General features: G+C 35.5%; 1 protein-coding gene and 2 long non-coding RNA genes across 3 annotated transcripts in view; 2 read left to right on the forward strand and 1 right to left on the reverse strand.

Moving 5' to 3' along the window:
- The window catches only part of Su(Tpl) (Suppressor of Triplolethal), a 58113-nt gene that overhangs the window by 23480 nt on the left and 8507 nt on the right, over positions 1-26126 (forward strand). The window contains exons 2-4 of the mRNA XM_069056577.1: positions 884-934; positions 22323-22564; positions 23566-23844. Coding sequence (XP_068912678.1) covers positions 884-934; positions 22323-22564; positions 23566-23844 — 572 coding nt within the window. The remainder of the gene's footprint in view (positions 1-883; positions 935-22322; positions 22565-23565; positions 23845-26126) is intronic.
- LOC138137277 (uncharacterized) lies at positions 941-16395 on the forward strand. Its single transcript, XR_011161674.1, has 2 exons — positions 941-13381; positions 13457-16395. It is a non-coding gene; the product is annotated as an uncharacterized lncRNA (long non-coding RNA).
- On the reverse strand, positions 13429-14262 carry LOC138137276 (uncharacterized). Its single transcript, XR_011161673.1, has 2 exons — positions 13941-14262; positions 13429-13885 (listed from the first exon to the last, which is right to left on the reverse strand). It is a non-coding gene; the product is annotated as an uncharacterized lncRNA (long non-coding RNA).

Here is a 26126-nt window from a genome sequence, read left to right on the forward strand (position 1 = left end):
TAATTTTATTATTACTAATTGAATCTTCACCGTCTTAACATATCTGCATTTAAAATTTCTTAATAATCCGTTGGCCAATAACCGAGATATTATAGGCTCTAAAGTCTTTGGTGGGACACCTGTATACTGCGTGAAAACTGAAAACTACTTATGGAATAAATTCAGTAATTTCAAAACGCACCACTCGTCAGTCTGCAGAGTAAAAAGTGAGGTTAGCTTTAAACAGCTGATGCGGGATCTGTAATCCGTGGTGCGTTCACAATCGACTTTTCAATGTCTACTTTGAGGTGAAATTAAAAAAAAAACGCGATACCTATATAAAACACCACTCTCGATAGTCTTCTGTTAATTGATTCGTTATTATAACAATATCTATAAGTGTTACAACGAGACTTGTGAACACTTATTTGAATACATACCATCAATTACATTGTTATCGTTTTTACCCCGTGAGATCACTTTTGATGTGACGTTTAGCTTAATTAATTCCCATCATCTGATCGACTTTAAAGTAATGCCATTGTCCGGTGCACAATATGAATAATGGAGCGACTTTATGATGTTTATTACATTTGTGTCTGTTTTTTATATTTATAATGGCAAGTAACGGATTTTTTCTTTAACACTAGCGTAAATGGCAATTACATGCAATTAATGCCGTAAGGAGAATCGAAACGTGAGAAAGGCTTGTCCTTTTATCCACTTAACACATTGGACGTATGTAAATTCTTCAAAGAGGGACACCAGTTGGTTGGGCATTTGGCTAATCACGGTTTCGAATAATTTTTGAGGTTGCCTTTCTTGCTATTCGACAAACGTAACACGTCTTCCAATTCCAACTTCCTTTTTCACAATTCTACTAATCGGTCGTATTTTGTTTCAGAATAAATTTAACTGCCAGGGTCCCACGATAAAGTTCCTAGGAAATGAAGGGGTAAGTCGTGTTCATTGATCAAGTTTCCGAGGGTGGCTCCTTCGCATATCAAGCAAACGGCCTCCGGATTTCGTCCGTAATTCGCTGTGCAATAATCCGGTAGTGAAATTCCAAGGATGCTGGAATGAGTGGGTTCCGCAGGATGGGTGTGTGCGGCGGATGACTGATGCTCCCATAACGGGACCGTCGCAATTACTGTCCCATCACTACCGATTTTATAGTATTTCGTAACGAAAACTTATTACATATTTGCAACCCATGTCGAACATTAAAAAAAAAAGGGAAAACTAGTCCCATTTTGTAGGGGGATATTTTTTTCGTTCGGCAACACAAAATTTATAATTTATTATATCATAAGTTACTAGTTTTTACCCGTTAAATTATTTCGGTTGGATGATTAGCGTCGCCTTGTATTGTTTCATCCCAAGTTTCCACATTCGCAGATGATTTATATTGTCCATAAGGGGAATTTCGCAATCGTGTTCCACTTGTTTTCATGATCGATTGAAATGAATTGATTGCACCAGTAGGAACACGTGGAAGTGTCACAAAGTTTATCTCAAATCAAACAGTGGATATTTGTCGTGTGAGAGCGCGCACTGTTGTAAATTGTATCTTTGTTGCGATAATTTCATTGTCAAAGAAATTTTTGGAATTCAAGCGGAGTAATATTGCCAAAATGTATTACACCCCGAAAAGGAACAACGATTTACATACATGGCATGGACTGAAGTTGCATTCGAAATCTTTGCTCTAATGTTAAGTCAGATTATTTTGGTACTCTTGGACTCATCACGGCTATTTTTCACTTGGAGCCAACCAGCTAATGACATTCCCAGCTGCAAATTCAATGTTAGTGAAAGATGACAATCGAATTGTTAAAAAATCAATTTACTTCTTTGGTGTTTTCGTGCGCGACCAGCAATGACCTTTCGGGAAGGTAGGCTGAGACGTGAAATGTTAGATAAATTGTTTATAAATTAGTTCTGGGATGGGAATTTTTGCGAACTGTAATCGATATAGATTTCATAATGCATTATCCTTTTTGTCATTCAGTATAATGCAACGTTGGTATTTGTGTCGACTCTGTTATATGTATCGAGAATTTAATTTACGGCCGTTCGAAGATATAATACGGGTCCAGTTTTTATACTCCCGGGGGAGAAAGACTTCGAACATAGTTCTTTTACGTGTGAAATAAGATCCACCAGAAAAGAATAAGCTTTCCGTAGGTTTTCTAAGGTTTTTATTTGCGAATGATATGGAGGCACCAAAAATAAAAAATAAACAGTATTAAACACCCACCGAGAGTTTTTATTTAGTTAAATTCTGAGCAAATTATACGAGTTGAATGTCCCAAGTCCATACGAATAAGTTCTAGCACAGCAAGAGTTCGCCGTTTTGTGAAGACAAGAGCAAGGGAAAACGTGAATTCACAGGAATTCGTAGTAATAGTGGCCGTTCGTGACTTGAAACGACCAAGACAGTCGTTGGGGGTTTCGGAAATTCGAATCAAAAACGTGCTTAGACTTTTGCGAAATTCAAACCTTCCATGCAAAAAACATTCTCGTATTAATTATCGTTCTGTGGTTATTAATTACAAAATCGTCTTTCGCTGTAGAACACACTCGACTCGTGGGTTTATGTAACACCAAGTAGAAGTTTTAACAATCTGCCAGAGTGCATTGTGAACGTATTCTTACGTGTACTCTTCAGTCGGCATTTTAATCCGTTGCGGCACACCGCACTACATTTTCGATCAACGGCACTGTGTATATACATATTTTTTTTTGTAGTGTTAACGCACTTATTTGCGCATTTGTCGCTAATTGTTCTATTATTGTTTGTTAATGAAAACCGGTCTAGCACGACCCGTGCGCGTTCCACAGGACCGATTCTGTATCGGAATTTCGTGCGATATATTCAGAGAAAATACAGACATCCTTGACATTTCATGGAACAAGTCGAAACACACCGTGGTTTCAGTCTCGTGCTATTAAACCCGTACACACAATCCCATTACGCTATTTGTCGATGAGAGGGGCTCGTATTTGCGTATTATTATGGTCACAACTGCACAAAAAATCATCATCATTAACAGGACCAACCGAGGATTTGACAACGGGAACGGTTCCGTAGTTGCACACCGATCGATCTTTCTCTGATCTGCGTCTCGTTCGGGCACTGTCACACGGACCCGGGAGTTCCGGATTTCCGGTTTGTCTACTTTCGGTCGATCCTACCTACCGCAGATCTCGTGAAAATTGGGATCGGCGTTTCCGGTTGCGTATTGTCCCCCGAAACGGGAGTTTATCCATAGTAAACAGGCTAGTTGAAAATTGGCATTTGTTGGCGACCAAAATATATGTATATGTATGTACAGTCGCGAGCAATAAATTTTGGTCGTCAATGTCACTCTTTGACGCAATGGAAAATGCTTCATTGTAAAACAGTCATAAACATCATAATCTATCATTATGTTAAATGGCATTAATGTCATTTTTTTGACACTTTGTTGACATGGCCATAATCAGGCAGAGATTTTTTTTTAATTTGTGACAATTTAACCAAATTTTGAAATGACATTGACGACCAAAATTTATTGCTCGCGACAGTACATACGAGTATATAAATAAAATCTGTTTTTTTTTTCAATTGTCAGGTTGGCAGAAAATTCCAAACAGTGAATTTTATAAATCACGTTTGAAACATTGACTTTTGAAATTATCACCGATTGTCACATTTGACAATTTAAATTTAAATTAAACACGTGTCATATAAACGTATGCAACATAACCTCAATAATGATCTAGGGGAAAAATAGGGTGAAATTGAGATAGAACTGGACCAAATGTCAATGATTTTTAATACATATACAGTTTGGTCTTTTTCTGTATTTTGACATTAACAATTGATTATAAAAAAAAAACGGACTACACCTACACTGACAACAGTGATTTTCTAAAAGATTTTTCGTACCTTATAATATAATAGACGAAGAATTATTAAGGACAGTTTGGAATGTTTGGACGTAACCACGTAAGAGTGTTTAAAAATTTAAAAAATATGCATGAGCACCGCTGCAAAAATCGATTCGTTTCCTTATTCTACCTACAACAATAAGATCACTTTCTAATAATGGATTTAATAATTTCGTCAATGTGCGACCAACATCTTGTGGTGAAATTCCCGGATTTTGTTTTACTTTCTCGTTACCTAGACGACACAATTCTTCATTTCGCACTTGCCGTGTTATTTAATTATTACCCGAACTCTAATTACTCGACGATGGAATCAGTGGCGGCTCGTCAATCCGTAAATAGGGGAGGCAGAATTAATGGGAAAACTCTACTTGGCCATAAAATTATAGCTTTATAACAAAAAAAAGATGCAAATCCTAACAAATTAGAAAAAATATTCTACTATTTTGAATAGAATTGCAAGATTTACTCAAAACCGATTTAAAACATGGTCATAGCAGTGTGTAAAGAGAGCTTGAGGAGCGACTGACTTAATTTTGGTTTGAAAGGATTCTGTTGAGAACTTCTCAGCGTTTCGACCTAGACTTACGTTGTAGAAACGAAGAAATCTTTCTATGTACAATCCGACCGTTGATGATACATATATCGAAAAATAACCGATAACTGTGAGCAACAGTTTATTATACAGTTTGTTTCTGAAATACGTGTGTTAATTTTAACGAAGTGGAAGAACGCGCCAAATCATGGAACTTTTCTCTATAACATTTTTACGAAAAAGCAATACAAATTGATTTAAAATTTGGAATAAATCAAGCATCAACGTGTGTACCCGCCTATGGAGTAAGGGCGAAAATTTTCTGTTGTGATAGAAACAGAGCTTTGTTACAAAGTTCCATTGTTATAGAAAAAAATAAATAATCAAAATTTAGATTCTCATGGTTACAAAAAATAGAAACTAGTTAATCACACAAAATGACTCGTTTGGTAAAAATTGTGGGGCAAAAAATCTTGGAATAATTTTACGAATTTTACAAATTTTATAGCGAAAAGTTTCGTAAATTGCCGAGTTCTTTCGTTGGTTAAGATTAACACACGTATTTCAGAAACACCCTGTATATCTGTGGTCTCATCAATTTGCCACGAGAAAAATGGAGCAATAGAAATTTCTTTCTCTATTTCTTTATTTAGAATTGCAGTGATTGACTCTAAAATTTTGTTTTGTATTATTTTTGAAGTTCCAGAAAATACCGACTTATTATCTAGAATTTTTTTTAAATTGGGCTTATGTTTACTCAAAAAAGAGATTAATTATTTGTAGTTACCTTTATTTAACGATGATTCACTTTCATCTTGTCCTCTAAAAGCTAGGTTTTGATGTAATTAATCTTTTAATTATGTATATCGGGATTATGTTTAACTTGAAGATTATGTTATTATGAGACTCAATGTGAATTTTTCTTCTATCGTCTGTTGCTACATTTAATTTGCCTAAATATATATTTAAGGAAATTTTTGTGCAGTTTTTTTTTTGTGGAGGCACTCCCTTGCCCCCCCCCCCCTGACGAACTACCACTGGAAGGAATATGAACGAATACGATTTGCAGTTGTACAGAACTAGCCCGCAAGTCGAGAACTTCCGCTTCGTCTTTGCGACGTAGACGAGAATTTCGCATTGATCCTTGAAGAGACTAGAAACTGCGGCAATTGCGAAATTGGGTTTGTCCAATGCACAAAGGATGTTAAAAGGGTCTAACCGTTACGCCTTTTTACTGTGGCGAGTCGTCTAGTGCACTTACTTATATGTAGTACGAGATCCCACTGCATGATTTCTACGTTCATCTGTTTTTTAATCAAAATACAATTTTTATAGATAATTATGAGTAGAGAAATACGTTTCTGCCGGGTTGCCTATCAAATATGGCCGCAAGTATTTTTTAATTAAAATTAAATTAATTATTTTTTTCCAAACAGTTTCGTTCACTTGTTTTTAAGATAAATTATAATTCATTTCAAAGAAAAATGTGTAAAGAACTTGAAAAGTTTTGGTTGCCATTTCTCAGTTGCCAACTTCACGTCATTTTTGCTCAAATAGATAGCTTGTGGTGCGCTAACTCTCTTTCGCTCTTATCTATCTTTAACAGTTACCCCTATTTGCGGCCACTTTTCCATAAGCAACCGTATTCCATCGTGTACAGAAAAAAAATTAGCTTTAATTTGATATATACATAATTTATGAGTATACGTTATGAAGTTATAAATTAAACAGAGAGGTACATGTTTACACCCGGTTGCCAAGGGGTTGCGGCCAACTGAGAAATGGCAACACAAACTTTTCAAGTTCTTTACACATCTCTCTTTGAAATGAATTATAATTTATGTAAAAAACAAGTGAACGAAACTGTTTGGAAAAAATTAATTAATTTAATTTTAATTAAAAAATACTTGCGGCCATATTTTGATAGGCAACCCTGCAGAAACATATTTCTCTATTCATAATTATCTATAATAATGGTATGTATTTTGATTAAAAAACAGATGAACGTAGAAATCATGCAGTGGGATCTTAGACTATTAGCTTTACGCGATAGTAGAGAACGATAAGGTCGGCCCACAAAAACTAATTTTTTTTTAAACTGCAGTTTGGTAATGATCATAATATTAATAATAACATATTTTTTTAAATAATTTGTGTCTATTAGTTGGCAACCTTCACAATCGACAACCTTTGCCACATCCAGCACTACCAATCCCGATTAATTAAACTCAAAACAACAATAACTTCGACGTCCTTAATATTTTATGAAAAAGTTTCATTCGTCGGATGTCCTTTTCGCGAGTTATTCAACCGAAGATATTTCGTAACGTAAAGGTCTCATCGAAACTTGCTAATTAATAACGACACTGGTTACAAAACTGTCCAACTGTCTCAAAACTTAATTCCCGGAAAGCCACACGCCGTAATTGAGGAGCAATTAATGCCGTGGATAATTGGGTCTCCGCCTTCTTTTGCTCCAAAAAAAAAAAGAGAGAACTGGAGCTTTGAAGTCTTTGACTGGGACGAAATTGTTTGCTGAGCTTTTTATGTATAATGTGATGGAATCGAACCTCGCTGCGGAGTGGAATAATGTGAAGAAGAGTCGGTTCGGGCACTCCTCTGGGGGGACGCCGTGAACACACGATGTTTCGCCTTTTGTCGGTGTGGTGTAATCGTTTAGTGTATGTTTTATGTCTGTTGATGAGTCGTCGAAAACGGTTATCCCGTTTTCCACATTTTCGTAATGAAAATGAAAAAAAAAGACGGGGGGATTGTTCCGAGAATGAGTGACGTTATTTGGTGATGTGCAGGTCTGAAGACGGCATTGTGGTTTTCATTGTTTTGTAATCGTCGTGTTGGATTGTGTTATCTACCACTGGAGAAAAATCTACCACCAGAGTCAAATCGTTACAATCTCTAGAAAACTGAACCAGGAAATAGAAAACTCTCACGTAGCAGGTGTTTAAAAAAATGTGTTAATTCTTGAGTATCCGGTAAAATACAGTTTGTGACAATTAATTGTTTTCTTATATTATGTTGTCAATCATGAAGCCGAGTCTACAAAATTAATGATAGAAGAGAAGATAAATATTTATCACTATCAACATAGTGCTGTGCAGAAAATCTGTAAGAGATCAGAAATTCTGATGCTTCAAGTAAATATTATTGAGTAATAATAGTTACAAATAGTTCAAACTTTCGAATTTTATATTTTGACGCGGGCTTGAGCAACTCCCGAATGCATTATCCGTCATAGTGTATCAATGATTTTAAATTGGAACGATTAAAACGAAAAAGTCAATTTTTTGTGTGCCATTTTAATTGTTTGGCCCTTGTTTGGATCACCAATTTACTTTGGGTTTTTTTAGAATTAATCTCTGCTTCCACATTTGGGGATTATTCGATTCGACAGCTATTAAATAACACAATGAACAACATTGTTATTATTAATACAGTAATCAGAATGTTTGCTTTCAATTAACTTTATGAATTAATCATTCGATGATTTTTAGCCTTGAGTAATTTATTTTAAAAATGGTCCGACAGCGTACCATACTCTTTCACATCTTCGCGTTATCGTTGCAATTCGAATTTAATTAACATAATACTGGAGATGCGTCATCAATTCGTCATTTGGCAATGATAAAACGTCGTCCGTGTTAAACTCAATTTTCATATAAATATTTGTTTATGCGGACGCTGCTGTCGTCATTTTAAACATTCAATAGCGCCGAATCGACCGCAGTAATATTTTATTTGGACGATGTGTGGAATTAATGCGGCGAAAGGGAATCGAAATTACTTTCTTATTTTCAATTCCCGACCACAAGTTTCTTACAAATAAACTGGATTTCATTCTTGCGACTCACAAAATAAGAAGTACATTCCGTGTTGGACGTTACGTAATGACCACGTGACGGTGATGAACTGGTAACTGAAAAATTAACTGACGTTTCGGCACATTTATCCCCTGTCAAGAAGGTAGACAAGTTCCGAAATTTTCAGTTTTTCTCTTTTTCAATTGACTGTTAATTAGAAAATTCCCGACGATGCAAATTAGCTAAAACTTGTTATTTTGGAGCAGGAATTGCGACTTACTGCTTTCCTGTATAATTTGCATGTTTTTTTTTTTTTTTTTTACTTTAGTTTCACCTTTTAAAATGCAAAAAAAAAACTGTGGAGGCCTCAGGTTAGCCCGAATGTTTGTCATTTTCCGCAGGAAAAACTCGTTTGTGGCTGGACACGTAAATCGCGAATTTCCCCGAAAAATCCATTCCGTATGTTTTTCATTCTCTATCACTTTCCGGAACGTGGACATTAATTAGCGAAGAGACTGGACCGAAACGTATTTCGCTAATTTCACAAGCCCACAATTTCGCAAAACTAATATTGGCATTCATGTCGTTTTGATTATGACTATACGATAATTGCTCCTTTGGCGTGGCGAAGATCTCTTTTTGAGAGGGTCATCCCAACGTTAAGACTTCTTTTTTTAGGAGTCGATGTCGTCGTCGCGTCGCACTGGCGCCGCGACCGATTTTTCGTTTTTGTAAATCGAGACGACCCCTGTTTTCCCTGTATCTGCCGTCACGTCGCCGCCCTTCCCATAAAAGAGGGCACGTTCCCCTACGACAGCATTCTCGGAGTCCCAGGGCTCATAACTTGATCTTATAAAAGGCACCGAAACAATGATTAGAAAGTCGTCTCGACTGAAAAGGGGGGAGCTGAACTGTTCAAGATGATTGTATTGAATTTTCTTTAGTGGACGGGGAAGATCAAGGGTGAGATGGAATGAAGTTGTGCAACTATAAAATTTTTAAAACGAATTATCTCTGTTACTATTAGGTGCATTTTTTGTTTTGGTGAGAAAATTAGTACTCACAGGTACTTTGCGATGCACAGTTTTCTGCCTAAATAAACCCTAAAGGGAAATTTTGACGTTGAAAAATCAAAATTTCCCGATTTTGAAAATCGTTACATGAACTGAAATACTCTCGTTACACAAGTTGCTCCAATTCGATTCGGTATTAGAAAGTTCTCTGTGTGAGTGCAGCGGAGCATTTTTAAATTAATTGTTTTCGGTGTAATCTTTAAGGAACGTCGCCAGAGTATTTTTCTTTTGTGAGAAAATTTTGGCAAATTAAATCATTGCCGAGGCCATTTTGAAGTTCGCGAGCGAGGCAAGTTCGTGATGGTATATTTTCTAATTTTTTTTTTTTCTAATTACGAACCACACCTGCTGCTCTCTCTTGTGCATCATTACGAAGGTTGTATCTATCTATGACAAGCACAAACGTGGAACTAATTCATGGTTACGTTGATTTTTTTGAACGTGAATTTCGACGCCACAATCGGCCTCCGGTTTTGTAATGAATAAATGTCGCACATTTGATAGTTTACGTCAATCAATATTAATTGAGTCGTTCAGTTGTGTTTCAATCTCTATGACCAACCATCTGCACCGATCTGACAAGGCCTAAATTAATTACCACATGCACTAGAGCGAAAGTTTTTTTTTTTCATGATTACGGGACGTATTTCTTTTTGTTATTAATAAAGTTGAACTATGTGCCAACGAGGACCTAAATACATAAAAATTACTAGGACATTAGTCACGGAGTCAGGAAAACCCACCGTTTCAACCAGACGACCAGTCGAAGCTAGTGGAATATGCATCTTTATTTACCATCACCCACATATAAATTTCATAAATGGTGACAAAATCTCGAACAAACGGGGCATACAAATAGCACCTGGCAATATTTTGCTCGATTTGACCTTTTAGCAGGCTCTTATTATTCGCCATTGTTGTTTACTTAACATACAAAGTCGTCTTTTATTGTAACTCAAAGAAAATAGCAACTATTGGAAAGCTGGAATTTACTCGTAATGACAGACCGCTTGTATAAAGTTTTCAATTTGAAATTACAATTTCATATTTTAAATGGATTATTAAAAAAAATGTTTTATTTTATGTTTTAATGATTGAGTGATGCAAAACAGGCCGAATACCTGAAAACTGACAGCGCACGAATATTGAATAACGTTTTTCGTGTTCGTTTGGGCAAAGTATTAAAAAACATTACATTTGAGGTTATCTTTGACAGATGTCAAGATGGAATGGGCGGTTTATTTCCGTACATCTGAACTTTAAACAAAATGACTTTAACAAAAGTTTTATTACTCATTATTCTCCATTTCTTAGCTTACTCGTTTTCTCCTAAATTTTGTTATTAAAGCATAGGAAAAAAAATATCAAGTCATTTGAAGAAAAAAAGGAGGAATAAAAATCAGCAAAATATTACTTGGTTGCCATTTAAAAAAAAAAAATACGGTTCCATGGAAATGCGTTGACACACAAAAACAACTTGGACATAGGTGTTTTTTCTAAAAAATCCCGAAACAAGTCAAGTATTGTTTTTCCTTGTCCATATTTTGGCGCATATGATTTTTGTTTATGTCCTCCCGGAAGTGCGCAACGACCGCTAACTTTTTTTTTTCAAATGTAAGGGTTTGTCAAGTGACATCTCGTTTGAAAGGCCACTTCGCAAGGAATAAAACGCACTGTTTGTTTGCTGAATTAATGTCTCGCTTAAGCTTCACGTGATTGATACGACATTGTACGTTTTTATAAAGGATGTATTATGTACTATAATTATTAATCCAGAAAAAAAAAGTATATTTTATTTTATTATTGTATCAATAACATTTCTTCAAGTATTTTATAAGTTTCATCCTTATTGTTTTCTTGTAACCGTAATTATATTTGGGAGAATAAAGAAAATTTGACTCATTCTTACCTTGCCGGTCTGATAAATTTTAATAAAACATGTTTATTACAACGGAAAATTGTGTGTAATTTTTTTTGCGTTACAATGAAGGTAAAACAAAAATAATAAAAATATGTATGTATTATTGTATTATGTACGTATTTCATCATAAAAAAATCACATTTTTACATCAAGAAGTAGCACTTTTTTTCTTGTGTAATGTCCTTGAAGAAGGTTCTCACAATAATTGAGTCAATAGAGGAAGCTAATTTCTTGTTATTTCGTGATTATCTTAGATTCGTTTAAAATTAGCAATTCTTTTTAACACGAAATTAGAAATGTTAATCAAGTTATCGTAATTTTCTTACGGCAATATTGAACCCTCGAACCATTCAGTAGCAAATTCGCAAACTCAACACGACACTATATTTTCTTTAAACCCTCCGGTAACGAACTGTAGTAGTTCTTTAGAAAAATTCTTCTGCTGCAAGCTGGGTCACGCACGTGCGTTTTACTTAGCAGCTCCAAAAAACCGAAATTCTATGGATGATTTTGCAAATGTCGTATAAGTGTGTTGCTGTTCTTGACGAATTCGAATTGGACGAAACTGCCGTTTTTTGTAAGATACCAAAGCAGCGTCGATCACGATGACGTCACTACAAGTACGCGCTGTTTACTGTGGCACAGTGTCGAAACTGAATGCGAAAAAGTGAGTCATCTTTCGAATCATTGAATTTCACCAAATACCTAAGTAGGCACGCACGTCGTTATTCCACATTGCCAATGATCAGACACTTCTACTGTGTGTTTCAAAAAAATTATGATCAAGAATGGCCATGAAACACAAACCACAAAGCAAGACTCGCACAACCTAACTATGAATTTGTGAATTACAGTGCTGTTGAACCGCATCTACGGAATGGTGAAATGGTGATAACGGTGACTCATTCATCTAGGAACCGTTCTCAAACCAAAACCATTTTAGATCTCCGTAACAACTATCGGAATAGATTTTGACTGGCTGGATTATTAGTTACACTACGTTTTCAAAGCTTTTGTTTCTACCAATTTTTTTGAAACCTAGTAATTGTCAATTTTACAATATACGGTGAAAATTTAAATCCTCCCACTAACTAACCAATTACACTTTCTCCCGCCATCTCTTCATCGGAATCATCTTTGTATCCGACGACGAAGAATGCTTGGAAAGTGTTTTGCATCCGGGTGTTGCTCACTGCATCACGTGTTTTCCTTTTTTCTTTTTTTTTAACCGCGGCCAATTTAATCGACTCCGTTTTATCTGTTAAGAAGTCGCTAAGCAAAAAGTAACACAGCGAATTGCTCGAGTACAGTTAGTTTATCCCACATTCGACCGACACCCAAGATCTGATTTGTTCATCCCAATTCGTGGATTGTCGCGTCGATTTCCGTAAAAAAAATTTCTACGGTTTTCATCGGAGGTTCGCCTCGAGGAAAAATATTTGGAATTGTATTTCCGCAGGTTATTTCTGTGATTTCCTTGAACTTCTCGGAGAACTTCGCGGTTCGAAAAAGAACAAAATATACGACGACGTTTTTAGTTCAAACGTTTGAAGTTTAAATATATCGAGTGTTCAAATGAAATCCTGGGCTGGGAAGGCGTTGGAAACCGTCAATTGTTGTGCTTTTTTAAAGTGTAGATTGACAGTTATAATTCAGTAATTAGAGCATGTTGACAGCTAACCTAAAATGTATAAACAAAAAAATATTTCTGTTTTTGTTCGTTCTTTGCAATGTTGTTCACAAAAAATAGAGTAACAAACGATTCCAATTCTCGAAGCAAATATCTAAGGACATCCTTTGCTGAAAACAAACATGTTCAATTATGTTCCGATTAAACAGATCTGATGTTCCAATTAGGGCATTTTCAAGCACAGTGTCTGGGATTTTATTAAAGTTGTTCATCTCAATGCATATGATGGTACCCATGAAACGAAACTTTGAAATGCCAAAACTGTACCTACACCTGCACAGCGTTTCCTTTCCAGTGGTTCACCATGTAAATTGTCGCGTTTTAAAATTGGATAGTAACCCACGATGTCAGAAATTATAAACATCAAATACGCGTCTGGAGATTATTTCAGCAAGATTTTACGAATTTTGGGAAGTGGAGAACTTTTTGGTAAATTAATTACCTGGAAAAATGTTTAGATCTAAATAAAGCACAACTTGACATAAATATGAGTTTTTATTGCAGACGTTCACAATAAATGCTGAAAATGTGCACCCTCTTGTTGTAAGCATAGCGTAGCCCGCCTTCTAACTCCATTTCTGATGACATGCTCAAGAACCACTGGATCTTCATTTATTTGATCAATTTTCATCCGTATTCTGTTTTGAAGTTCTGCCAGATCATTTATGGGGGTGTTATAAATGGAATTTTTCAGAAATGGGCACAAAAAAAAATCGCAGGGTGTGAGATCACAAGATCTGGGAGGCCAGTTATTGAGTGTGTTTCGACTAATAAGCCTGTCAGCGTAGAAATTGGATAAGAAGTTTATTGTAGCGCCAGTTGTATGCGCTGTTGCGCCATCTTGTTGAAAATACCCATAAATTAGTTCATCATGAAGTTCATTTAAAAACGGTGTTAAAATTTCAGCACGATATCTCTCTCCATTGATATTGCCTGCAAATATGTTTGAGATAATAAACATGAGTAACAAATGATTACAGTAATTTACCTTGGAAAAAATATGGGCCAATAATCCTACGTTGGCTAATAGCAGCCCAAAATCCAATTTTTTGGGGGTAATGTGGAGCTTCAGTAAAAAAATGTGGATTTTGTGAACTCCACATTCTCATGTTTTGTGAGTTTACGTAGCCTGACAAATGAAAATATGCTTCATCTGTAAAGAATGTTTTTTCTAAAAGATCATCAGCTATTGTGTTTAAAAACCATTGACAATAGTTTAGTCTTTGGGGCAAGTCATTTACATGTAATTCTTGGACAGCGGTGAGCCGATATGGAAATAAATGCAGATCTTCTTTTAAAATTTTTTGACAAGTTCCTGTTGTGACAAATGCCGAATTGAAGGTGTATGTTCTCGTAACAAAACCATTGTAAACACACCTTGGCTGGGTTTTAAAAAAACCGAAAATCAAACTATTGAAATTCTCGAAAGCACTGGGAGACCACAAAAGACGAAGTTCGAAAAACCACAAACGTATGTCCATGACATAAACAAATGTCATTCATGTCAAACGGCGGGAAATTCAGACTACACTGTTACAAACGGTTTGATTTTTCCAACGCCTACTCAGCCCAGGATTTCATTTGAACACACGATATAAGGTCATTGTAATTGCGCTCCACTTAATAATTGAATTTAAATTTTTGATTTTTCAATATAATACAGTGTCTATAAATGAACGTATATCAAGAGTCCTGTGGGCTGCACCACCTATTTGTCACCCTGACTTGAAATCGGGCTCTTAGAGGCCGATTTCAAGTTGACTTGCAACTTGTATTGTCATGGTAACGGCACAAAATTGCAAGTTTGAGAAAGATGACGCATATTAGTAATTAATGTGTAGGACAAAGATAGCTTCACATTTGCGCTGCACCATCTATTTGTCACCCTGACTTGAAATCGGGCTCTTAGTTGTTTTGCTTGTGATTTTCTTCAGTTTTTCTATATTCTCATTACTTTTCTTCTTACAACAGTCTTGATTAAAAACCTGTCATTAATGGGCGTATATGACTTCTGTTTTTCTATTTGGTACCACAATATGCTGCAGAACAGCAAAAATCAAATATGTATACAATTCGAATTCCACAGAACTCTTGATATATGTACCTACGTTTGACCTCTTCGAGGATTTTTACGAACGCATTGTATATCAATAGTGAGATTTTAATAACGGAAATAGGGGTTTCAAATGAAGCAAAAAATGTTGGTGTTCTTCTTTTGGTTTTTCTCTTTTGTCAATTGTATTTCACTATTTCTCACAACTATTTCCTATCTCTGTTAAACAGAGAGCTGTGTTTGTCAAGCAATTTCCTTTTTTGGCAGAACCGTTTCCTTATTTGTCAAATAAATTTCACTTTATTATTAAATCATATGAATACTGAAAGAAGAAAAAATACCAAAATCTCCAACGATGTACGTACCTACTCTTACTATCAGAGCAATGAACGATGGTAGTTCGGCAGTCCAAATAGGACGGCAATTTCATATTTTGCCAGACAGTGTAAGAACACTTTACCGGGCGTACAAAATAACCAAGGACGACTGTTTTCTAAGCCGTTAAAAGAGGATAATCCTTGTGACCTTGAAAGACGCGTTTACGACTCGGATCTGGTGTTTTCCTTTACGAAGACAGCAAGTGTCAGTGGTGGATACTGAAAAACTAAATGAAAAGTGTTCTTAGATAATAGCAAATTGCAGAATCGTTTAAGTGACAATTTTTCAAGGCATGTTTCTGCCTTATCTGACTCCAACGATGCCCATATGTTAATTTTCAAAACAACTCGCATTAATGCTGATGACGTTTATATAAGAAAGCGGTAACTTTGTCAAATTTTACAGAACAGTCGCTATAAAAAATAGCATCAAATGTGTTTGATATTGCACTGGGCGACTCAAATAAATAAAACAAAACATTCCCGACCTCGCTGTTCGACAATTGTTTATTGTAGCGCTTTTTGATGGCAAATCTTCATCCACGAGTAATAAAAAAAAGAAGACTGGTTAATGTCCCGATTATGTTTGAAATTCTAGTTTATTTCTACGGACAACTGTTTTCTAAGCCGTTAAAATAATAAAGCGACGTAAAAGTGGATAATCCTTGTGACCTTGAAAGACGCGTTTACGACTCGGATCTGGTATTTTCTTTTACGAAGACAGCAAGTGTCAGTGGTGAACACTGAAAAACTAAATGAAAAGTGTTCTTGGATAATAGCAAATTGCGGAATCGTTTAAGTGACAATTTTTCATGGCAGTAATTAAATTATCGCAATTTGTAGAAGCGAACGTTTAATTTGTACTAAACGCCAAGGTCGTGTAGTTACTTGCGATAGTATTTGTTTTTTTGTTTACGTAGAAGAGTAGTGACGTAAATTGGCAGCGTTTTCTATTTATCATCTTGAACATTTTTCCTTTTGTTGCTTAACCAAATGGTTTTTTGTTTTTGTTTTTTTTTTTTACAAAAAAAATAATCGGCAAAAAATTGTTTTTTTATTTGAAAACTTACATAAAAGTGATTTGTTGAATCGTACATTGCTATGCAGAAAAATCGCGTACACTTCAAAAATCAAGCAATCAACTTTTCGAGTATTTTGTGCTTTGTAAATGTGGATTTTAACATTATATTTGTAAATAGGTTATAAACTGTCAGTGAGATTGTCATTAATTGATTTGTTATTAGGAAGATGAAACAGTTGTTCGACACTGACAAATACAAAGTCAAAACCAATCTAGACCGACTTAACAAAAAAATATTTAGAAATATTTAGTAGTTTATTTAACGAGTTCGTGTGTAAATTGGACTTTTTTTGGCATGAGTGGGCCAGTTTAAAACGTGAGTGAAACGAGCGTTTAAAAAGCCTACGACTGCCAAAAAAAGCCCAATTTACACACGAACGAGTTGAATACAACGTTTTTTTGTTCGACGAGCCCCTTAAAGGCTCCAAATCGCTTAAAATCTTTAAAATTAGCTTGGCGTTTCGTTTTAACAAGTTGTGACATTTCTCAAAATCTTCAAATGTGACCCAGAGAAAAAGGAGCAATAAATAAACCCAAATTAATAATACGTAATAATATAATGATAATAATTATTTGACATCCAAATAACTCAAAGGCGATGAATAAAGTTGCACGTTAAAAAACCGAAAGAAAGCCTTAACACGTTAATTGTGTTAGAAATTGTAAAACCATGACAGAAACTACAGCCAATCAAATTTATTTTGACAGTAGTCAATTTCACGGTGCTTTTATTGAATATGAAAGAAATTTGTTTTTACTGATTGAAAAATCCGTATCTTGTCTTACGGCCTCGCTATCTATAGCATTCTTCTAATATACAGGTGTTTACGAAGTTGAGGCATTTGTTTTAATATATAATAGTATGCGTTGTTCTAAAGAGTTTAGCCAAAATCACCTTTGTAAGATGGGTACGGCAATGAAGATACAATTTTTGAAAATTTTGTTGAAACCTATACTGCTCAAATTTGCGCTGATTTGTTAGAAATTAGAATTTACAAAAAAAATCAAGTAAGCATGGACGTTGATCAAAAATACTGTCAGAGTTGTCATCTAATTAGTCGGAACGGCTTATCATTTCGAAAAAAACGAGCTCAAAGATATGTTGCTAATGTATGGCCAATGCTATCAGAATGCAGCTGCGGTGTCCAACTGTCCAGAGAGTACGCAGAGCGATTTTCGGAAAGACACCATCCTGAGCCACATCAGTTTATTAATCTAGTACAGTGGAGAAATAGACAGGAGCGGACTCAAAATTTTAGAAAGCTATAAAAATATACAATCAATTATCTCCGTTAATACAAACATTTTACTGAGAAGATTTAAGCTAAAATTCTTAAGAATAATGTATAGTATCTCGTGTTACAAGGAACGCCTCAACTTCGAAAACACCCTGTATAAAACTGAATGTCTGGTTGTTTGTTTTGTATGTATCTACAGTTTTACTCCGATCTTGATGAAATTTTGTACACTTGACCCTCAAAACAAGAGGAAAATTACTGTCTACTTTAATTTTACAAAAACCAACCCCTACTACCATTTTCAACCCTGTTAATAAAACGAAACCGTTTTTTCAAGTTGGATTTCTCCTCACCTTCACCACTCACCCCCATTTCTTCCTCTGAGTATATTCTTACCTTTGCCGCTTCACCCCCATAAAAACCAATCCCTACTACCATTTTTAACGCTGTTAAGTAAAAAAAAAAACAGTTTTTTCGAGTTGGAAATCCTGTCACATTCGCCGCTAGATCCCCGCTCCTTCCTTTGAGTATATCCTCACCTTCGCTGCTTCACCCCTTCAAGAACCAACCCCTACTACCATGTTCAACCCTGTTAATCAAAGAAAACAGTTTTTTCGAGTTAGAAATCTACTCACATTCGCTGCTACAACCCCACTCTTTCGCCTGAGTATACCTTCGCTGCTTAACCCCCTCAAAAACCAAAAGATCGGCCAAACCTTTAAGAATTCAATTTAAAAAAATCAGTTTTGTATTTCCAATGGTTCAGGAGTTACAATTTTTTTTAATGAAACCCTGCAACCCCGCTTTTTGCGAAAAAGATGACATTGGTCAAAAACAATGACAGATAAGTGTTGACAAAAGGACATTCTAAACTTAAAATTTAACGTAGAATGCAAATATGAACTCAAAATAGGGCCTTTCCATTTAAAAAAACAAAGATGGCGTCGATTTCCGGTATTTCCGGAAGTGTCACCGTTTTGAAAATATTTTATTTGAGCAGTCGATTATAGTCGGCTACGAATTTTCATATTGTGTAATACAATTTTGGGAAATCGGAAAGTTTCTAACGAACGGGCTGATTCATGCCTGCATATTATACAGTGTAATTTGGAAAAAAAGTTTACTATCGTCTGTCAAAAAATATACATATAGGTATGTATAGAAAAAAAAATCGAATCAGATAGTGTTGAAGTATTTTTCCAACTATGTATTTCATTTTTGATGTTTCATTTGTTCAAATCGGATAAAAAAAATAGTCAAAGGTTTTTTGTCAGTCACCCTGGATATTAATTGTAATCAGAAACATTGTGGTTGGGGCGCATGAATATTTATGCATGCTCGTATGTACAGTGTTACCTTAGACAGTTTCACAATTCAAAGATTTGTGTAGTGTAAGTGGGACGTATGTGTCTCAGATTACAACTTGATTTAACTTGACGATTGATCTACAAAAAGTTAGGTTGTGTTTTTAGCACTGTATTTTTATTTATGTTTAATTCCAATTCGGCAGCAATTGCACGTACTGATACCCCATCCCTTAATCTTGTGGTGATTACCGCTTTCTGTTTTGGCGTTAAGTTCGGCATTATAATTATCTAATAGTGATATTGAGTGATTAATGTCGTCGAATGATGACACTTATCAGATTTTTTTTTTATTTTTGACACTTGTTTCCTAAAGCTTGTTTGACACGATGCTAAATTTTGTAGAAAATTTGTTAGAAAATGAGAGAGACCCGCGATCAGGACCAATGAACGATCAGGATCATAGTCTGTCTTTGTCAGATCCTGATCGTTCATTGGTCCTCTCTCATTTTCTAACAAATTTTCTACAAAATTTAGCATCGTGTCATACAGCCTTAAGAGATGGATTTTGCAAAAATATCGAATTACACAATCGAAATTTACTTTGTCCCATTTCATTTTGGTCAACGACTGTACATGTATTGTTTAAACAATAATTATGATATTTATGTAAAAAATTTAGTTTTACATGATATTTATTGAAACTTTGAATAGTTGTGGGTGTTTAAGTCTAGAGCCTGTTATTTGAAGATAATGCCCTAGGGGATTATTTCTCTAATAACATATCAGAAAAATGTGTCATTATCGTTCAATAACAACAAAGTCGGACATTAAAAGCTTTAAATTACATACACTGTTGGACAAAAGTAGAGCAACAAAATTGTTGTTTCTATTGTAATTAAAAAAAAGTTTTGGAATTTGGTGATTTTTTTCAATTAATTTTAATGAATTACCACCTCTTCAGTTAAGTAATGTACCAGACAAATATGATACAATTTCTGCATAGTTTGGCTTCAAAAATGTTAATACATATGTATTAAAAATCAATGAAAAAATCATTGCGACAAAAGTATTAACAATTAATTTTTTAAATTTCCACCGTTTTACTTGGAATGTCAAATATCACACGACGGCTGTCATTGCACTCATTGCTGTCAGTGTGAAGTCGTCAACAACCGGAAGTTACTCCGGTTATACCATTTAAAAGTAAAAATCAGTACTGCCAACTTAAAGAGCCCTTTTTGATCACGGTATAGATATACCGGGACATTTTTTTAACTCTGACATAGTCCATACTTATTCCCTATGTTCAATTTAAAAAAACACAGATCAATGCATTGTGAGTTGCTATGCAACCAACTATACCGAACACCAGAGATTTTGAAATAATGTTAAAAATTGTTCCGATTGATGGAATTGGTCTATCATATGTTGCATTGGAAATGTCACGCATATTTCTAATGCTCTGATTGGCATAGAATAACTGCATTAGGTATGTGTATTTCTTCTTCAAACAACTTGACCATTTTGTTAAACTGTCAAGTACTTTTTTCGTTACCGTGGTTACATGCATTGACCTGTATTTTTTAAAACTGAACATAGGGAATAAGTATGGGCTATGTTCAATGTCAAAAAAATGTCCCGGTATAAAAATACGTTTATTTTTTTTACTTTCATGGAACGCTCAGTTTCATTTTTATATTAATGAAAGAAACGCGCCGCCATGTTTTTGCTTGTCGCCAAGGTCAAAGCTGGTTGATTAGTCCACCGTGTATACGGTTTGTACAAAACCAATAGAATTCCTGAATCTGTGCAATTTCGAAAGTGAAACCAGATTCGACGTCAATAATTAAAGGCCACGTCGAGATGGAAAGGTCGTTACGTTGTGCATTGTTGTGTCCCATTCGGAACGCACACGAACCTTAAAAATATAAATAAATAAATGGAATAAATGCACGACCGACATGTCACTGTTGCCACACTATTTTACGTGTTCGCCGCACGTAATTAAACAGCGAAAAGGTCGTACATACTCCGGGTTCCCAATAGAAAGTTTTTATTTATCATTTCTGTAAATTTACTCGCAGACGAGACGTCCGAATAATTGTTACTGAAAAAATTTTCCTGCATTTCCGTACACAGTAAAATGTGAAAGCTGTCGTCGGATTTCTAACGTTCTTTTTTCTGGTTTCGTTTCGGTGAAAAACCCGCCGCGAAAAATTTGCATGTCACCTGTTGTTATTGCGTCACGTGATCGCCAAATAATATTATCATTGTCGCGAACGTTTTCAAATTTATGTGTATTTCTGGCCGTGTTACAGTTTCTAACTTGAAAGTGGCCTGCATTTAATAAGATGACCGTGCCTCGACCTCGCCGTTAATTTTACTTTTCTTGGTGGCTTGGATACGGATCGCTTTCGATCAGGCTTGGCAAGTGGACGACAACGTCTCTGTCGTAGGTCGAATTTCGACTTTTTATCGTTCCAATCTCAGTCGGCATTAATCAATTCTAATGCACAATTAATGAATAATGAATGAGTAATTCACGGTTGCAACACTGTATTTATTTTATGTGGAAGCATTTACAAAGCGAAGTTTTTTAACTTCAGTTAATATTACAAAACTTCGATCGAGGTTAAATGGAATTACTCGATTTGGTCACGTGGATTTTTTAATCCACTTACAGCGCGCACCAAAATTATACTTTTTTTTTAGAAATGGGCACACTTTTTAAATGTGCAAATAAGTAATTGAAGCACAAGGACATTTAAAGGATAACGTCGATGGATTCGATATTGATTGTGTTGTTGAGCATTTTATGTAATTTTGAATACATTTTAACTGTTTACCAAACTATTGTATTTTCATTAGTAATGCCAAGAAATAAATAAACGACTTCGGTCCTTCGGTGTTACAGTTACTTGAAGACAATCGATTTTGCTCCGCCAACGGTCGCACATAGAATATGCACGTTCTAAATGTCAAAATCTAAACCTAATTAAAATTTGTTTCACAAATGAAGCATCTGCCCGAAGGTGGTGTATTAAAATCAATCGGGCAATTATTGTTCACAGTTCGACGTAATCAGATAGGATGAACGTTCACCTTCCGACTGTCGTTTTTCCCGCCGTAGATTTTTCAGCCACGTCAAATAGAAAATGCTGTTTGGTATTTTCCACATAAAGACGTTCTTGTAGTAAAATGCATCGAATGAATGCGTTCCGTCGCGATTCAACGAAATCGAAGAATTCGGGGTCGTTTGCATATCTTTTAAAAAATGGGGTTTTAACGTTGTCTTTTTTGTCTTCTCGTTACAGCAATTGTCGTTTCCTTCCATACAAAATGGCCACACGTCGTTCAGTTTTACCATGTCGAGCACAGCGGACATGGAAGGCCCCGGGGGTAGTTTCGAATGCGTACAACAGACGGGACTTCCCCGGGGCTCCTTAGAGGTTCTCGGCTCGATACCGTACAAAGTACGCGTGCGAGCTAATGATGACGTTTACGAGGCCACCCGACACAGGATGACCATCGCCGAGGAGAATCACAAGAACAAATGGTAAGGGGGAAACAAGGGACTTGTTATAAATAAACAACGTACTCAAAGGGGTATGATGAAATAAATAGTAAAATGAAATTCAAAATGAAGAATGAGGATAGTTCAAAATTTTGAGTGATTTGAAGGTGTCAACGTATGAAGATTTAAGAAAATATTTATAGCGTTTTATCTCTAAAGTAACACTATTGATAATAAAACACAGTACATAGTCTGCTTGTTAAGATTATGACGCGACGCTAGGTTTAGCAAGGTTCAAAGAAAAACTGTTTTAAAATTATGAATTCGTCAGAAAAAATAAGTTCCTCAAAAGAAATGGCGATGTCGTTTACATATTATGAAATGAGTAATAGAAGTCCAAAGTGATAGTCTCACAGTGCTCCAGACAAAAGTTGGAAAGTCCGTTCACTATAACTACATTTCCTGCATCTTGTTCTTTAACTTTAATATTAATTCTCTCCAAAACGTACTGTTTAAAACTACGAGTTTAGTAATCATAAATCTTTTTTGTAAATTCGACAACACTAGCTGTTGGTGTACGTGAGGCAAGTGACAAGTCTACCAGGTGCATCACAAATTTATTTATCACTTTAACGAGAGTAACCTTCATTTTCAACTTCATATTGATTCATTTTTTCAACGATCCTTTAACGTGAATTATTCATCGATACCGTCAATCAGAAAAGGATTTTTTTTTGACTATTCTGGGAAATCAAGATTAAATAAAAAACCATCGATAATAATTGGCAAGAGCCTCTAGATTAGTCTAGATCGACCAATAATATAAATCGTCTCACCCTACAGTTCAAAAAATATGTTGCGTTCACTAATGATACGTTTTCCAATGTCGTGTGATATATTTTTGATAAAAAACTCGTCAAAATTGAACAGTTTATTTTTTGAAAATGATTTTTATTTACTGTTACTATTAATTAACGCATCGATGGGATGGTCCTTGACACGGAGATATTTTTATTTGACTCAATTGAGGATTTCGATTTTAGCACGCGAGAAATAAAACCGAACGAAAAAGACATAGGGCGAAAGGTGAAACTGAAACAGAATCGAACTCCTTTACCACCGATCCGTCGGGAACCACCCTCGCAAAGGGACAGTCTACCGAAGCCGTCTTATCAGTCGAACGTGCCCTCCAAAACAGCTGCAGCGGTGATATCATCGAGCAATGGACTCCTCTCCAACGGCCTGGGCAGCAACCACGTGAGCAGCTCACGACCGCAACTCAACAAGCCCTCCGTCCCCGACATTGCCAGGAGACCGATCAAGTACGTCCCGACCTTGATAACAGATTTTTTTTTTACAATTTGTCACTCCTCCGTCTCAATGTTTTTCAACCAAAGAGCCAAATATCCGTCGACAATGTACACACAAGGTCAGCCAAATTTGTGGCTCCAGTTTTTCAAACTGTACACATTTGGAAAATACAACATGATCAACAAAAAACAAAAAAAAAAGATGAGGGGCGGGCGGAAACATTTACGTGAAATACATTTATGCATGATTTTCACTCAAGATCACAAAATATTTATGACCGAAACCTTTTTTTAGTCGATTGTACCATAAAGTAGTATTTTTCGGTTTGAATATCTGGACAAAAATTATCAATAACACCCTGGCAACACTCAGGGTTGTTAAGAAAGTTTTGTATTTTTTCAAAATTATGGATCAAACATCACTTTGACAACGGAATGAAATTTTTTACGAGTATTTTTTATTGCAATCGACTACAAAATAATGTATGATGCATGAACGAAAACGATATTTCGAACTTATTGCTGTTGCTGAACTCGGCTTTGCCTCGTCTAGCAATTTCGAGCAAATCGTCCGAAATATGTATTTTCTTTTTCGTTCTTATAACATAAATAAGTAACTGTTTTGAATATGAACGAAAAAAATTAGCAGCCGGGTTTGCCATCACAACTTGTATTTGGTTGGTGGAGTTTCGAGAAAACCCCTCTCTTCATCATAGCTGTTGGTATAGATGAAGTTACGCCGTACATTTAAAAAAAAAAATGTTTTCCATAGCTGCCCCTTATCATGTTTATTGGTCATATTATACAAAGTGTTTCTAAAAGAACGTATATCAAGAGTGCAATGGAATTGTGCGGCTCTATAATTTTATTGTGTCAAATCATATGACAACTGTTAAATGTAAAATTTTTAAATCTTATCGTCAGTTGTGAGTTCGACGTCTTACAAGAAGAGGTCGCCAGATGTGCGACGGCTTATGGACGGCTTCATAGATAAAAAATAAAGTATTTTATTTTATCTATGGACGGCTTTTTGAACAAAAAATAAAACAGGGTGGTTGCCCCGACTGCCCATATCATTGCTCTGAAAGGAAACGTCCGAACGTTCGTAAATTTACGAGAAAAAAAATAGCAAATTTTGACGTATTTCTCGCGCCGGAGGGCCAGCCGAACGCTTGACGCTCCCGGTTCGAACCTTTTTGCCTTTTTGAGTTTGTTTTTTATTAATGAAAGAAAGCAAAAAAAAGGTAACAGTAACCTTCTTTTTCTACTTTGCGTTCGTACTGATGCTATTACGATACTGTTTTGCGTATCGTAATAGGAAAAGGCGTGATATAATAATAATAATAAAAACAGTGAAATTTAATTTTTTAATTTTGACGGATACTGTGGTGTCGCGGCAGACCGCAGACGTGACCTTGGGTGGAATCCTTCAACTTTACCTTTTTTATTTTTTTTCATTGAAAAAGTGGCAAAGTAGAAAAAATACTGTATGACATCTCGTTTATAAGGCATTTTATCGCACTTACTCCTTTAGAGCACCATGCGTGCGATAAAATGCTTCTTATAAGACTCGTATCATAATATACTATTATATTCTTCCTATATTCTAATTACTTTTCATCTGACAAGTCTTTATTAAAAATCTTGCATATAGGTACAGTTCCGGCCACGGAATTTTGGCCGTCACTTATCATTCCATTAACATGAGATGTATACAGGGTGTTATACGTAATAAATTTAATCACCAGTAGGACGCGTTAAAATAAACATTTTTTTTATTTATCATTTTTTCCGCAAAATTTTCAAAACAGTTAAAATTAAATATGATTTGAACCCTAAAATTCATACCCGCTCATGTGTTTACACATCCATTGATAACGAAGCACGAATAAAGAATTACTCCATTAAAATTCTCGAATGAAAAACAGTAAAAACTGTTAGTATTAGAACAGCGATCGCTCTTTCTTCAGAAAATTGATAAAGTTTTTATCGCACAAAAATATGTTCACTCTGTTTCGTTTCAATTGATGATTATCCTATGACGAAGTGTCAAAGTAGGGGTTAGAAAAACGCATTATTGAGATATTGGGTGATTGTGGCCAAGTATGGCAACTATGTACGAAAATTTATGTGGCAACTGTGTGAATGGGGTAGAGTTGACATTTGTATGACATTTCATAAGCGTGCATTTGATTTTTTTAATTCCATTACACATTGATTTGACAATTTACAAAATTGCGCGACTATGAACTGTCAAGGAAATGTCAACTCTACCCTACCCACACAGTTGCCAC

Source organism: Tenebrio molitor, chromosome 8, assembly GCF_963966145.1.
Source record: "Tenebrio molitor chromosome 8, icTenMoli1.1, whole genome shotgun sequence".
NCBI lineage: Eukaryota > Metazoa > Arthropoda > Insecta > Coleoptera > Tenebrionidae > Tenebrio > Tenebrio molitor.